Source organism: Centroberyx affinis, unplaced genomic scaffold, assembly GCF_046629955.1.
Source record: "Centroberyx affinis isolate AG114_WGS23_722 - 3 ecotype Tasmania unplaced genomic scaffold, CSIRO-AGI_Caff_v1 ptg000885l_1, whole genome shotgun sequence".
Classification (NCBI taxonomy): domain Eukaryota; kingdom Metazoa; phylum Chordata; class Actinopteri; order Beryciformes; family Berycidae; genus Centroberyx; species Centroberyx affinis.
Genome location: NW_027279474.1, coordinates 377,787 through 394,722, shown reverse-complemented (window position 1 = coordinate 394,722; position 16,936 = coordinate 377,787). Strand labels below are relative to the sequence as shown.

General features: G+C 39.4%; 1 protein-coding gene across 4 annotated transcripts; it reads left to right on the top strand.

Annotated features, from left to right (window-relative positions):
• Positions 1-3,081: 3,081 nt before the first annotated feature.
• On the top strand, positions 3,082-16,175 carry angpt2a (angiopoietin 2a). Of its 4 annotated transcripts, none has more exons than XM_071521331.1 (9): positions 3,082-3,580; positions 7,679-7,834; positions 9,394-9,515; positions 9,712-9,950; positions 10,292-10,404; positions 10,902-11,003; positions 12,005-12,171; positions 13,212-13,342; positions 14,852-16,175. In XM_071521331.1, the coding sequence occupies exons 1-9, from the start codon at positions 3,305-3,307 to the stop codon at positions 15,010-15,012; spliced, it is 1,467 nt and encodes a 488-aa protein (XP_071377432.1). In that variant the 5' UTR covers positions 3,082-3,304; the 3' UTR covers positions 15,013-16,175. The 4 variants fall into 4 exon arrangements, with proteins under 4 accessions (XP_071377432.1, XP_071377430.1, XP_071377431.1 ...); XM_071521329.1 differs by having other exon boundaries at positions 10,283-10,410; XM_071521330.1 differs by having other exon boundaries at positions 9,712-9,975; positions 10,320-10,410.
• The last annotated feature ends 761 nt before the right edge of the window (positions 16,176-16,936 follow it).

Sequence of the window (16,936 nt, the reverse complement as noted above, 5' to 3'; positions counted from 1 at the left end):
GACAGAGAGGATTGAAGTGACTCTTGATTTTGCCTCTTGATGTCTCTGCAGCAGCAGCACCATGGGAAAAGGGTTTCTGAACAGCTACTACAGAAATTACAGCAACAGCAAACGTTGGGAAGTGATAGAGATGAAACACGTCTTACATGACAGATTCAATCAGAAGCACATTGTCTAAGACGATGCAAAGCTCGCTGCTGAGCTCTGTGACACAAAGGTTAGCTGCAGTGCCATTTTATGTGCTTGGTTTCAGTTCCTTAGGCCACATTGTCCGTTGACTACTGCCGATCCTGACTGACTGAATGAGAGCATGAATGAAGCATTTTCCGGCACTCTTTGGTCCTGGGTTTGGTGAGTGAAGCTCTAAGCTCTGACTACAGACCTGCTCCGTGTCAAGCACGGGTCAGTTGCAACTCTGAAAGGGACAATCTGCTCCATTTTGCGTTGAATGCCAGGAAACAAGCTTTAAGGCTTTTAGTCCTTTGTAAATCTTCACACAAGTTTCGCTTTACCACAAGTAATCAGGGATTGGTCAAAGGGTTCAGAGACTGGGTGAGGTGAAAATTAAACCACATTGTGCACTTTGAGGGGACTGATTGAAGACATAACACACACCGAGATCTGGATCCTCTCACGCATCTAAATGGTTAATGCAATGCCACCTTGACACCAAGTCATTTTAGGGTGCAGTAGAGACAATCCAGTTGCAACCTGCATGTAAACCTAGTTAAGTGTTGCTTATAAATAAATTTAATGAACGTGTCAGTCGGCAGTCAGTTTTATCATTCAGGTTTCACTTGAATGATAAAACAGATAAAATGATTTTATCTGTGATAACATGCAAGGGGGTTTGTAAAGAGCCTAACAATAAAAAAGTTGGAATCCTTAAAAAAAAACCCCGATATATATATATAGATATATTTATAGTCTTGTGATAGTATAGAACTCTATCACAGTCGAAAATAAGGAAATAAAGATTGGGCCTCGGAAGTGAGATCTATCAAAAATGTGTCATTGTGTCACTTCCTGCTTTTTCTAAACATAAAACAAACATTGGCGCCCATGAATCTGCTGTTTGAGTGATTCAGCCTGAACACCTGAGACACTCAGTGTTTTTGGAATGATGACAAGTCCTTCCTCTTAGGTAATGTGCCTTAAATATGTTGCATTTCCTTTATATTGTAACATATTACATCAGTCTGCTTCCTACAATTCTGCTTCCATCGGTGCTGCTGTCCAAACTGTAGAGGGCAAATGCAATGCTTCCCTCTCAAAATACGAAATGTGATGCCATTCACACTGAATTGTTCTTATCCTAAAGCAAAAGGGCTGAGTATATCAGTATACAATATGAAGCTTAATCTACTTATATCTATTTTGCAGACTGCTTTTCTAAAGAATGTGAGTTTTACTGTCAGGGGAAGTTAAGAGTGAAGCTACTGAAGTAGTACTGCAATAGGAAGGTGACTGTGATGGAGGAACATTCCTGGGGTGTCGGACAAAACATCCTCCTGTGTCGAGTCACTTCCCGTATAGCACACCTGCACTCCCATTCCCCACCGTGTCGCACATAGAGGTCACACACGGGAAGAAAATCACCACATCTTTTTATCGCCTTTTTATTATCTTTATATTGTCTTTTTATCGTCTTTCTATTGTCTTTTTTATCGTCTTTTTATCGCCTTTCATCTTTTTATCTTAATTTTATCTTACTTTTGTATTACATTATTATTATTTGTTGAGTTGGGATAGCACAAAATAATAATAATTAAAAAACATACTTTCTGTGTATGTTTGGGAGGATAGTTTGTGATTTGTGAGGAGCCAAATCCCCTGATTTTCTTGCACACAAAATCAAAGGGCAATCCGGTTACAGACCCGTGTTTTACTTCCTATTTGTTCGCTTGAAATCGCCACAGAAAAAAATAAAATCTGGTTACAGATGTGTTACAGATGTGTTGTTCAACAAGGAGCACTGAAACTACTACAGCCTCTTAGCAACTTCTGCACATGTAGATGCTTGCCCTTCTGGCAAGCGTATGATAACGTTGAGCTCAATAATCCTGAAACAATTTTTTTTTATCTTTTGTTAACACAAAGTGCTTAGTATTAAGTGTGAAACAATTAGCCAGTGTGGGACTGTGTTTTCTCATGCTATTCCATACTAGTGTAGTGTTGAGACAAGATACAGAAATCATACCCATCAAATAACCACATCCTCTCATATCAAACCTGACAAAATCAAGAGAAGAATCATAACAGCCAGGCAGTCTACACTTATGACATTTTATCAACTTATGTATTACTTAAAATTAATTCCTACATGTAAAAGAGCAAATAACACAACATTACATTACATGAAGAAAAGAAAGATGAAAAGAAAGATCATGGGAATAAATGAGTTTTGAGTAGATTTTCTCTTTAATCTAGATTTGGCGTTTTATCATGATGATATGAAGTGGAAAAATGTAACTGAAAGTCCTAAATCTCCCAACACATTCTTCTCTCTCCTCCATCCAATCCTTTGAATCCAAAACCATCCAGATGCAGCTTTACTTGTAGAGTAACAGAAGTGTCTTCAGGCTACACAACAAGTGCTCTGAATGACATCCAGGAGAAGGCCCTTTCCTTTGAAGCTCTCACTCAAACACGGCTGTGTTTTTGTTACCGGCAGAGAAAGGCTGACTACCGGGTGGAATGGACATTGCCATCACACACTGTTCTTGAGGTAGGCAGCTGCATCCTGAGTAGCTGTTCAGCTAGAGAAACAAAACACGTGGGCATTGTAGCCTTATTCTCAATGTTTCTCTCAGATCCATTCAAGGAGCATCCTCTTTCATTTGTCAAAAGATATAGTGGAACATGTAGAGTTTGTGCTACTACTCCTCTGAGTTGTTAGAGTGAGAGGGGAGCTAAAAGGAATCTCCTCTACGCTGCTCTTCACAGAGACTGGCCCAACTGGCCACAGGGAAAAGGGGAGTGGTCTGAACTCACACAGCTAATCAGAGGGGCCAAAGGCAGCTCAAACAAGAGGCTGGGGCTTTGATGAAGAGAGAGCACATGCAGTCTGGGACCAGTAACCTGAGGGAATGACACACTACCTCTAGTTCCTGATGGCTTCATCTCCTCCTCCTACCACTGAGTGCTAATAAAAGGAATCTACAGAACTTCAACAGGATTGTACACACTTGGACGTTGTTGGGGAAAGACATCTAATCATCCCACAGATCAAGGAAAACTTTAAAATCTCAGGAGTTCAAGTCATAGTAAATTCATTTTTTAGCCAAATACTTTTCTTATAAAAATGCTAAATGCTGGCATACTGGTTTTGAGTTTCTGCCTTGCTCTGGGGACAGGATACAAGACTTCAGACACCATTGTGGGTAAGAGACAATATGAGATCCAGAACGGTCCATGTAGCTACACCTTTCTGCTGCCTGAGCAGGAAAATTGCCAAACTCCAAGCAGCACCTACAATAACCCAGTCCAAAAGGACGGCCCAGCAGAGAATGACGAGTCGGCGCAGAGGCTGGAGCAACTGGAGACCATCATGGAGAACAACACACAGTGGCTCCTTAAGGTACAGTATTGCCTCTCTCCTCACGGCCCCTCAACTGGAAAGGAAAATGTGTAGAGACTGTGATATCATGCAACACTTTGATTATGGTGATTTTAAGTTTTTGTCAGAGAGGGTAATAGTTTCACAGGAAAAAAAAGAACATACAAAGTTTGCTGAGTGTCTGTGGGACACTGCTATTCTGAGAATGAGAAATTATGAGAACAAAATGGGCTTGAGAACCGTCAAAGCTTCAACACAGGTGTCCACATGGAGGATGCGTGCCTTCCTTTCAATGTGCTGCGCCAAAGAAAGTAGTGGTTTCACAGAACAGCAAACACTCACTAGGAAAATGCAGATAACTTTAATGAAGTACTGATTTTGCCAGCTTTATTGCCACGCCCTCATGGAAGAATCTAACACACTAGAACAGTGCCCATTTTCAACATCCAAAATGGCAAGGAACTGCTTTTTCATGGATAATTGCTGGGTTTTTTTTTAATTATACAATTTACAATTTCCCATTTGGTAGACGCTTTTATTCAAAGCTTTTAATACAACACAAGCAAGGTTCATATGATAGTCAGATGATTCTGACGCATTGCCTCTCTGGTAAGTGCCATATCACCACATTGGCAGAGCTTAACCAATACTGCTAAATGAATGGGAGAGATGAAACTGCTCCATGTATCGAGATGCATTGCCAAATCATTTTAAATCAACAAAACGTTAATGCAAACAATGGGCACCTTCACCCAAAATTAGAGTTGTAACACCCATTAATTTAGCTTTAATGGTGGTTAAATTATGCTGCTGTTCATATGGCCAATACCAGAGCGCCAAACAATGTTACCAGTGTGAAGGGTACTTTATTTTCTAATGCCCAATACGACCATGGATGAAACAAATTAATTACCGGCAAAGTAACTGCAAGCATTCATTTCACATCAAGTTCTTCAAAGAGCTTTTTTATATAGCCACATATTCTCTCAGAATCTATTTCCATACAGCAAATGGGGGAAAAAGAACAAAAAGTTTGCAGAGTGTCTGAATAAGTGTCTGTGAGACACTTATTCTGTGTAAGACAAAATGGGCTTGAGAACTGACAAAGCCTCAGTACAGGTGTCCACATGGGGGATGCGCGCCTCCCTTTCAATTTGCTGGGCCATTACTTGTGTGTGTGAAAGAACCAAACGCCTCTTTTCTGGGTCCCTCTCTTCTACCTCTTTAGAATTTGATTAATGATGAGAACTATACAAGACGAGCCATGACAAGACAAGTACAGCTCACAGCTTGATCGCACAATTCCCACTTCGTTAACATAAAACGAGCTCTGAACCATTCCACAGGAGCGCTGGTGCTGAGCTTTGATGTTCTTCACACTCTAGATGCCGCAATTCCACCAGCAACCATACGCATAAAGAGAAAAACAAAAGTGCTCAGAAATCTCAAGCCTATTCATACATATTCTATATTCTAAGTACATATTCTATACAGTCCAACAGCACATTTGCTGAAGACTTGAGACTTTCCCCAACCTGTGTCATCTATGACAAAATAATAAATAGATATTACCTAGCTGAATAGTGAAAATGAATAGTGAAAATTTGAGTAACAGGTTGGTGTACTAGCTATTTTCAAGTAGTTGTAAGTTTGCTAAAGTAGATGCAGCTTCAATTGCATTTTCCCGATCAGATCCCGAAGGAAGCGTTCAGTTGCAATCAAGCGTTCAACTGGCTGTAGGTATAAAAAAATTAAATACGTAGATTCACAAAATACAAAGAGGAAATTAATTGATTTATTTCTAAACTGATATCGTAATGGCATTCAAATATCTAATACCTAAACTTTGCCTGAATGTACTTTTATTTGACGTCCTGTTTGATTGAGACTTGAACCTTCTGAACTGGATCCTATGCCTGTATCATATCTCACTTACATATAATAAAATTGAACGTTTGCTGTAAAATATTCCACTTGGTGGTGCAGCAAATTTAAATGGTGTCATTGGCAAGATGGTCTTGAATCTCAAATAACATTTCCATAGCAGCCTATCTTGTCTGGGATCTGACTTTAAATAACTTTAAAATAACCAGTGAAAACAAATGATCAGTAACTAGTTCAGAGGAAGCAGGTTGTCATTTGAAAGCTTAAGTAAGTCGCCACTGCCGTCACATTAATGATTTCAGTAAACTTCCAGAAAGCAACCTTGCAATCCATAACCAATGCATATTCTGCATATTATGCTAAATAGAATTCAATTCTAAAGTTCTGAATAGATTAGTATACAGTAGATACAAATACCACATGTGATCCACTTGTCATTTCAACTCAACAGAGAGCATCCTTTCCCCCCCCAACTCCACTCTCAAGTTAAAAGAAACATGAGTGCATGATTTTTGTATCGGTAGGGGCAGATGCAAATCTGCCCCTACCGATTTGATATATACTGCATTTGATAGGACGGTGTCTGTGGTAATAAAAAAATAAAAATCATACAATCTTTACAAAATAGACCTAGGTGGAAGTTGTGGAAGTTAGTGGAAACCATAGCCATAGTGCATCTCTTGATTACAAATGTAAACTACACTGCACTGGCCACTGAGAATGGAGGAGAATCAGCGTACTCTGTGCCAGTAAAACGTGTCAATTTGTTGTCACGCTTTCGTGTGAATGAGGAACACAAACAAGCATTCTTCACAGGAGCCTTCGAGGCAGGAGGAGTAAACAACTGATTAGATCATTGACCGTCAATGGAATGTCCTGCCAACAATTCAAATGACACCCGCTTCCACCCTCCACGCGCCTCTGTGTGTATCCAAGAACACAAACAAATTGGAGGTCAAGAAAGGAAGACAAACAAAATTAGCACTAATTGCAGCCACTAGTCTTAAGCTATTTCTTTGCCATGGAAAAAAAAGGAAAACAAAAGCTATTTAGGGTTGCATTAGTGATTGATGAGTAAATAACCAAAGTGATTATGCAAACTTACTGGAGATGACAGAGATATTCAACTGACACTAGTTCCCACTTGTATAGAAGTCATACTTTCATGAAGGATGTAACTCCTCACTCATCACTTCCATCCTGTTTACAAGCCGCAGGACCTGATTGCCTCTCAGGAACACCGCGCAGGAAATAACTTAATGATTGGTCTTGCTCTAAATCTGGCAATACTACTAGGTAGAAAGGGTGAAATCCTAATATATAATATATATTATATCCTAATATTCCTATGGTTAAGAGTTAAATCAGAACTTTAAATGTCTAGCAATATCATCTTCAGTCACTTTATTGATTTATTATTTCATAACTGTGGGCTGGGAAAACATTACAACCTACTACTTTCTCCCTTTTGACCTCCAGGACAAACAACAGAATGTAGTTAAACTTCCTGTTACAATTTATAGAAGCTTGTAAAATTTTGGACAGCATATAATCTAAACACTTTTAAAAATGTCTCGGTTGTCATGGGATAATTCTGTCCTCTTCCACCTCTCGCAGACTTCTGGGTCAGACACGAGGGGAAAGGGCAAACTATGACAACAAGTATGCCGTTTTTAAAATATGGTGTGTACAGAGGGACTAAAACAATACAAGAATAGAATTCATGAATTTATTTTATGTGCTGTCCAGAGAAGTTCTTGACTTTGGACACAATAATTTTTTTCTCTGATTCATTTCCGCCAGGAGGCATGGCTAAATATCCAACAATGTCATTTATCATAAAACTCTGGCTAATTCTCTGATTGACTCATTCTCTGGCACAACGGTACAAACTGCATTCCAGTCAGGACACAATGAATACTTGACTGAATGTTAAGGAATGACCAGAAGGTCGCTGGTTTGAATCCCTGAACTAGAGAGCTGGGAAGATGTGGACGGGGAAAGTGAATGAGTAACAGTCTCCTCTCTCTCCCAAGTGGTCAAGTGAAGCTGCTCGGGGGCCAACATTAGAGGATTGTCCTGGGCAGATCTGTGTAACTATGACTATAAAGCAGGGTTTTGCTGAAAAAGAGAGTATGAACACAGCAAACCTTCCCTGGAAAAGTAATGGTTATTAATTCTAATCAATAATTCTTACAACTGTCTTAAGTTAACTCTTCTTCTTCTGTACTGCAGCTAGAGAACTACATACAGGACAGCATGAAGCAGGACATGGTCCAAATCCAGCAGAACGCCGTCCACAACCATACAGCGACAATGATTGAAATTGGAACAAACCTGCTGAGTCAAACTGCCGAGCAAACACGGAAACTGACCAACGTGGAGGCACAGGTGAGGCTATACTCCGTGATACATTAAATAAACAGAGGTATAAAAAAGGGGCAAAAAAAACATCATTAGCCTAGCGAACACTTGTGTCTTTCAGCCTTGTCTGTGCAATAGTAGACTTTGGCAAGTCAAAACCCACAGATGTGTCACATGCATGAACATATTATATGTTGCTGAACATGGACTTAAAATATGCTATCATGAGTTTATCCATTTGTTTTTAATCAAATGAATGTCATAATACATGTTCAACATTCCTTTTCTTTCCATTTAAAGAGGCAAGCCTGAGTGCATGACGCACGGCAATAAATAATGCGCTCAATGAGAGTGCGAAAAAATAAACTGAGAGAAAAATAGGCTACAATATCCTACTGTGCCAGTATATTATTTTGGCTGAACGTCAATGACCTTATGTGAGCCAACTGTACAGCATTTCCTGTTATTAGCACAATTGTATTCCCACAGAAAGGGTCTATCAGTTTGTCACAATCAGACATCCGTCTGTTCAAAGACATCAACAGCTCCATTGGAGACACGTAGCTAGGATTCATGTAAACAACCTGCTTTTTGCTGAGTTCAGTTCCTCCAAACTGGGAAATCAGAGGCAAGGTCCCCGACCCAAGAGCTCAGTTCAATACGTCTGTCTGTGGAAATACATGGATTACATTATAAAGCCCCACTGCTCTTTGACAGTATCCCTTGAACCTACCCCCACCCACTTTCCAATGTTCAGTATGTCTGCTTTATTGGAATTTGATTGTTCTGTTCTTTCCTGTCACAAAACACATTTTCCATTTAGATAATGACTATGCTTTTTGTGCTCTCTAGAATGAGATGGAAACTGCAAACAGGGCTTGTGTTAAACTCAGTCCTCTGATGGAATACACTAACTATCGGTCCAAAGTGGCTTGATGGGTAGGGCAGGTTGTTATGCTAGCCGGCACAGGACACATGATGTCAAGACTCAGGAGATAAGAACCATGAGAGGAAGCTATAATCGAAGTCTATGAAGAGTGTCACGCCTTTCTTCAGGTTTACACTGACTGGTCAATATCTGATCAAACACAATATAACCCATGCCAGGTCAGATAAAAAAAAAAAATCATAATCAATAAAAAAAAAAACCTAGCGAGATGTTTTTTTAGACTGAACTGTAGATGATCCTACTAAATTGCTGCCAGTCATGTAACTGTTTGTGTAACTTGTCTAACACATGAAGTGAAATACATAGGAAAATGTCAGAAGCAATTGCACAACACCAATCTGAAATATTTTTCTATCCAGAAGAGATAAACATTTCATCATAACACACCCTATCCCCAGTTGGAAGTTAGCTTAAGGCCATGTTCTGTTCTGTGGGAAAACAATTGGCAACTTCTAAGTATCTTGAGCCCCTCTTAAGGCTACTGCCAAGTATGCAATTTAATGATAATACGACGAGTTTAATGCCATTTTTAAATGACTCAATTCAAGCAATTCAAAATTCACTCTGATCTGACAAGGTACCTCTGAGAAATAGCCTAACTGAACTGCTTTGTGAAAACTTGTTCTTTTATCTCCAGGTAATAACTCATACAACTCGACTTGAGCGCCAACTTCTTGAGAATTCCTTGTCAACTAACAAGTTGGAAAAACAACTAATTGTCCAAACAAATGAAATAAATAAGCTGAATGACAAAAACGGGTAAGAACGTCTTCTTTAACCCTTGCTAACACCATATAAATGATCTGTCTAATACAAGGCTATAAATGAAATGTCGTTGATGAAAAAAGAGAAAATTAATTCTGAGGATCATTAGGTTCCTAACAGTACAGTCCTCTGCTTATGGGCAAAGTGAAGGTTAAGCCCGTTGCTGAGCTTGTCGCCTGTTGCTCATCAGCTTCCTGGAGAAGAGGATGGGGGAGATGGAGCAGCAGAGACAGGTGGAGCTCAAGACGCTACGAGATGAAAAGGAGCAACTTCAGGCCCTGATACAGAGGCAGACAGCCATTATAGGGGAGCTGGAGCAGCAGCTGCTGCGGGTTTCCTCTAACAACACCGCTCTGCAGCACCAGCAACAAGAGCTGCTGGACACCGTCAACAACCTCATCCACACCATCTCTGCCACCACAGCTGGAGGTGGGTCAGCACTACAGTATAGGTCATGGTAACTTTTGTTTTTAAATCCTTTGTTTATGTAGGGTAGGTCGACTAAGCATGCATAGGTTCTCAGTACCACATTCACACAGTTTAACACATCCACATCTGCAAGTTGCCAGTACAAATATCTTACTGAAGGGCATCTGAACAGTAGCTGATGCCACCTCTAACTTTCAAAATAGTCAGTGTCATGGAAGCAATGAAAGTGACCTTTTTTAGTGTGTGACGTGAACGTGAACTTGTCAAAGGAGGACAATTAAGTGCTGTGCAATTTTGTGATGTCAAATTAATGTGAATGGCTTCTTCTGCAGAGACCAAAGCCACCATGATGCAGGATACGCCTACCACATATGTGGATTGTGCTGCTGTCTTCAAGTCGGGAAACACTGAAAGTGGAGTCTATGCACTCACACTTCCCAACACTACGTTAGAGGTGAAGGTAAAGTTAGCCTGTTTACTTGTTTCAGACTGTCTACAAGACATAGTGTATAATACACTTACACATACATGTGTGCATGTGTGTATTCACGTGCATTTGTGTATGCCAGTTAAATAATGCCATATGGGCGCGCACACACAGCTTTGTAAATACATACAACTACAGGAAACGTTGCAAACTACAGGCTGAAATGTTCAGGAAATGTAGAATTGTCTTTGAGGTTGGACTAGCTAAATTAAAATGTTCTCAGCCTTTCATGAATGATGTGCATGCTTGAGCTAAAACAGTGATCTCCTTAGATACTTTTCAGTGATTAAAACTTGGAACTCAATTCCGTATCCCCTTCCCCGTAACTTGATGTTTGTTTAAGCCAAGCTGAAATGAGACTACATTGTCAAATTCTCAATGAGCATGAATTCCTTACGGAACATTAATTTTGAATTGATAAGATTATTAATTGGAGCAACCTCTTTTGTGTTTTGTGTTTGAAGGCTTTCTGTGACATGGAGACGGAGGGAGGTGGCTGGACAATACTACAGAAACGCTTTGATGGCCGTGTTGACTTTCACCGTACGTGGAAAGAGTACAAAATGGTAAAAGCTATCAAGAGGAAATTCTTCCCCTAAAAAAATATAGCCTAGGCTACGGTTTTCATTCCCAAAACACAATGCAGAGGCCAGATTTGTTATTGGCCTTCCACACAGTGAACGGGCCTCTTTAGTAAGAAACACCAATATGCAACAAAAATAGGTTATGAGCAAAATAAATGAATCACAAACATTAATTCCCCCTGGAGCGAAGCTTTGTGGTGATTCTGCACTGGTGTGGGGGGCATTTTGGCATTGAACCAATCCAAGGAAGGATGGGCAAATTGCAATCACTACTAACACAATGATTCCGAGTGATCAACTTCACTCTATATTGATTAGAGTGGTACTGTTCAGGGTAGTGATGCACCAAAAAGGCACAGATGTGGTAGCCCAAGGTTTGGAGGACCACATTGACATTAGTCATATGCCAATTTGTCAAGAACCAGATAAGATCACAGTGGAGGATTTCTTAGTTCTGAAAGCGCATCTGAGACGGTGCTTATAAACTGCCATCATAAAGATAAGGGGTCCAGATGATCCCTAAAAATAGTGACTAGCATTGTCCATGCCAAGTAGGAGATTAATGGGCCAAAACAATACCAAAAAGGAATCTCAAGCAGAAGAAAACAGAAGAAAATATTTATGCTCCTTTAATCTGACCTGTTCACTTTAAACTGACATGCAGGATTTCTTATGAATATCTCACTATGAATAGTTGTGACTGTTTTGTGTAACTGCTAACAATATAACATATTCTAGTTCTAGTGAAAAACAACTGTTACTATTATAGTAGCCCGAATAATGTATTTTTTGGGGGCTCCATGTAATAGCAAACATACATATTTATGTACATGGCAACCCTCTGTGTCATGCACTGAATTGTGAAACTACCCATTTGTTTGTTTCATTTGAAAAAAAAAAAAAATAGCAGCAGGGGGACTGGTTTACAAGCCCCTACTGTGGAGGCTCATCAAAAATTTAACATGTCTTGTGTGCCTTTGTAGGGGTTTGGAGAAGCTTCAGATGAACATTGGTTAGGAAATGAATTTGTCTCCAGACTGACAAATCAACAACCCTACAAACTAAGGATCCAGCTGAGTGACTGGGAAGAAAACTCTGGATTCTCACAATACGAGCAGTTTTCTCTGGACAGTGAAGCACAGAATTACAGGTAGGTTTCCTCAACAGCATCAGAGAAAGTTTTCCTTAATAAGAAATGCTTCAGATGCTAGGAAACTATGGTTTAAAAAATACTAATATGCAAGAAATTTCATTGACAGAATTCTACAACTCAGTCACTAAAGAATACTGTTTTGATTTCACAACACTGCTTTTGAAATCTCGTATCTAGAATATACACCAAAAAATATTGCCAAAAAGTAGAGGGCCTTAACTAATGCCAGTGACAACATGCTAAAACAACGGTCCTCCAAATAAGGTGCATTGGGTCTAGCATTGGGTCATTGTTCATAAATATTGACTGAACTGCTCAACATTTATGAACATATATGAATTCTCTTTGAGGGCAGATTTTCCCTATTTACCTTTTCCTGATACTGATGTCCAACCCTTGGCACCAGTCCAAAGAAAATATTACGGCAATGGATAGGATTTGTGAAAATAGGAAATACACAAAATGTCTCAGATTCCTAAACATTCAATCTGCGCCTCTTGGCAATACCACAACCTTCAGAAGTATTCTTTTCCCAACCTAAGCTGATTTCAAGAGTGGAATGGATACTTCCTTTGAATTTGACAAATAGACCTTGAAACTCCCCTATTCAACGCTGTGCTATTCAGGTCTTAAGTCTGCTAGAGTATGACCAATTTGATCTTAAGTTACTTGGCTCAATAATTCCAAGTAACTTGTTCTCTGGGGAAGCTGCACAAACAGCAGTAGATGAATCCTTCGTCAACTCTTAGCAAAACACACACAACAAAAATCTATATAAGGACATATGCAGTCATCCAGCAGCTTGTGTTTAAAATCTCAAACACCTGACAGATCTTTAAAGGACGAAGGAACAAAAATCTCATACAAATAGTTCACACTTTCATCATTATGCAAACAACTAAAACCTATTTTAGTTCCAGTGGTAGTAAAGCTATGGCCAAAGTATAAGTCAGCTAAAGGTTGCCTTTTGAGGAACAGCAATTATTGACTTCCTCCTCCTCCTCCTTCCTCTTCCATTTTTCCTTTTCATTCTACAGGATACACCTTAAAGGCTACAGTGGAACGGCAGGCAAAATAAGCAGCCTTGGGCAGCCAGGAAGTGATTTCAGTACAAAGGATGCAGACAATGACAAATGTGTTTGCAAATGCTCGCAACTGACAACAGGAGGTAAGAAGCAGACTCATTTGTAAATCACCTGTGCTTTTGCATAGTTGTGCTCAGTAGGGACATGTAATAATCACATCAAGTTGAGGTGCTCACTTGCTGTGGAAAAAATTCCCACCCACCCAAAACCTGGCACTTCCCCCAAAAATCTTCAAGAGCATTAAAAGGGCTCCTGTATTTTTGTGGCTGGGTCAAAGAGCACAATTAGCTCAGAGTTAATCACTGATCAACTCATTGGGGAATTCGGCCCCTACAATGGTTGACATTAATAGCCTGGGAACAGAGCTTTTTCCCTCTCTTCTGTTGTAGCTTAGAGGTCCTCCTCCATGCCTCTGAAAGTGACTACACTGCCAGAAGTTTGTCTCCCTCTGTATCGGGGTCTGCCAAGTGAGCATGAAAGCATGAAAACCCTAACCCTTTTTCCCATGAGGGTCTCTCACAGAGGAATCCCTCCACCTCTGTAGCTGCACACAAGCATGCAGTTGCCACTTGGCTAAAATGAATGAATGTAGTTATTTTGTTTATACGCATGTGGGCAACTTGACCATGCTCATGCTCAAAAGACCAGACCAGTTTCTCACCTACATGTACAAGCATGTACGCATTTATTTTAGAATTGTAAAGATGAAGTTATTTTTGTATTTAAATGAGAAAAGCACTCAATTTAAAAAATATATATGCTATTCCTATGGTCCATGTAGCCCAATTATTATTGGTGAACAACGACGATTCTCTTCAAAAGACAGAAACCAGAGACTTAAAGAGTGCACAAGCCAGTCTCCGCCTGGTACACAATTTTGAAAGATGCCAAAAAAAAAAGGGTGAGAGCGAATCAGGGGGAGTGTCTGTGACACCGGATCACTCATCTCTACATGGGGGCAGTAACAATTTTCTGATTGCAAAGCATTTGACGCCACCAAAGGCGAAATACCTGCATTGACATCACTGATTGAGGTGTGGCCAGAAGTGCAACATGGTTGAAATGCTGTTCACTATATAGACACCATATAACCATGTTTACAGCTCAAAAAATATGATTTATGCTGATTTGCTCTTTGAAATGCAAACTTCCCCATTTCATTCGTTATGCAGATATTACATCTTCAAGTTTTCTAGGACTTCCTCATTGAAGTGCATTAAAATTCTGCAAAGCCTGCATGTACAGTTTTAATGTATTCTGGATTGAGTTCTAGTGTGTTTAGTTTGTTCAGTTCTATTTCTTTCTGTTTCTGAATTCAAAGATATTGCCTTTGTAATGTCTCAAAGGGACTGAGCCATCACAACATGATCATATTAAAACCAGTGATTAACTTGGTCCCATGGTCATGAACGATTTCTACAAACAAGTCATGAGTCATAGAGACCAAAGTTGCCCATTTCTAGGATAGAAATTGTCTCTCATCCCTCTCTATTCTATGCGGTGTACCTGAGTCGTAATAATATATCCAATATCCATGTGGAAGACACCATTACAACTGGATTGACCATGTAATTATTGTTTTCATGTTCTAGGCTGGTGGTTTGATGCCTGTGGTCCATCCAATTTGAATGGAATGTATTACCAACAGGGCCAGAACGCCAACCGCTTCAACGGCATCAAATGGTACTACTGGAAAGGATCGGGCTACTCACTGAAGTCCACTACAATGATGATCAGACCAGCAGACTTCTGAAGCTCCCTTTGAACTGTCTCTCTCACATTAGACAGAGTGAGAAGAAAACACTGCCAGGCAGACAGTAACAAACACCAAAACAAAAATTACATTCTCAAGAGAACCAAAGCACTTTGTGTTGCTATGAACCTTTCGTGTGGAAAGGAACACTTTGCTTATGTCTATATGTTTACTGATTTGAACCAAATGGGGAGTTAAACAATGACATTGTGGAATAGTGTCATATTAACACTGACAAAGGTCTATACTTAAAAAATACGTAAAAATACTGAAAAGACTGTTAATGTGGTATCCATAGACAACTGGAAGTACAGTGATTATAGTGAGTAATAATAGTTAGCTAACCAGAGGGGAGATGTCAGAGTAAAAATTGTCTATCACAGAATATATTTAGTCCTTTTTCTGATTTTGAAATAATCTACACACATTTAAGCAAAGAGACTATGGTACAACAAGCAGTTATAGTGTACATGGGTGATAAATAAAAAAAAAGAATTGGCTTGGTCTGCTGAATGCCTAAAATGTAAATGCAAATGTAAAATACCACAAAAAATGTTTCTATTAAGCTAACATATTTTCTTTCTCATAGAGGATGTATATACATTTGTTGTTTAATTTATATGTAGATTCAAATGTTGATATTTAACATTATTATGTACGATACTGATTTGTTGCATTTTGACATCACTCAAATATTTCATCCTGAATGCTAGTACCTGTCTACACTTTTACACTTTGCATTACACAATCTAGATAATTATACAGTCCTTTCCCCCATGCTGATATGTAACAATTATTTCTTGACCTATTTTTGTAATTTTATTTATGTTAAGCCAATATTCTTTTGACACTGCAACAAATACATTTTACGGCAAAGGGTTAGGGTCAACTTGAGGAAGTTGAATTTTTCACCAATAAACACCAAGCTAAGCAGGTTCTCTATCGAAATGTTCCACCGCAAAGCTCTGGCAACTATTACAGAGCTGAAGTTACGTCGACTGTAACAACAACAACAACACGACTCTCCACTGGGCAGAATGCTTCAGATTTAAACCTTCACTCAAAGACACTATTTTATGCTCTAAGAGAAGGTACTTTCCAATGGATGGTGCTGCTCCACACTATCACAGTCTTTTTATCTTTTCGTGCACCTACTATCAGAAATAAATAAACACAAAATGCCACAAACTGACTTGCGACTTGACTTTTTGGTCAATAATCACAGTATAACTAGAAAATTCAAGCCTAGTTCCCAAATCCTGGGAAAACTGATAGTAATTATAAAGTTATAAGCTATATAAGCTTAATAATCAAAATTGACCATTTTATTTTTAATCTGTTCCAAGCTTTAAACATAAAACTTTGAGACAGTTGAGCAAAGTTTTTATGGCAGAATTCTTTATTCTTTCTACGCCTCACTCTTTTAAGTAAGTCTTTCCATCAATTCACTCAGGTCATGCACAATTATTTGGACATCTACACAATTTTAAGTTAATAGTGATTGATATGTAAGAGATGGAAAATTCACTCAGAAAATTGTCTCTGTTGTCAGCCCTGTTGACATCTGTTTCTATCACTGACACCAGCTGCTGAAGGCAATGCCACTGTTAGACACACTGCATAGGACATACAGAGCAGAGGAACTGAAGAGCGGAGGGAAGCATGTGGTTTACAAAATGCTGAATACTTCCATTTAGTGTAGAGGCATGATAAAGGACCGTGGGGACATAAAAATATTTTGTCTGTCACAACAAAAGCCATAATGTAGTTTCAAGAGGAAATGTGTTGACATTTGTCTGCATCAAGACCCCCATGTCTCCCCTCACAGAGGCAGGAGAGGACAGTGACTCATGAATGACGAGGACAGGAAGAGGCAACATCCACATTTCACACAGGATGCTTCAGGAAAAACAAGCACACTGAA

Bases quoted from the DNA above. Each gene is read 5' to 3' on its own strand.
- angpt2a (XM_071521329.1), top strand. From the start codon at position 3,305: ATGCTAAATGCTGGCATACTGGTTTTGAGTTTCTGCCTTGCTCTGGGG. The intron at 9,516-9,711 runs GTAAGAACGTCT...GTTGCTCATCAG, and splicing joins AAGCTGAATGACAAAAACGG to CTTCCTGGAGAAGAGGATGG. The intron at 11,004-12,004 runs GTAAAAGCTATC...GTGCCTTTGTAG, and splicing joins CGTGGAAAGAGTACAAAATG to GGGTTTGGAGAAGCTTCAGA.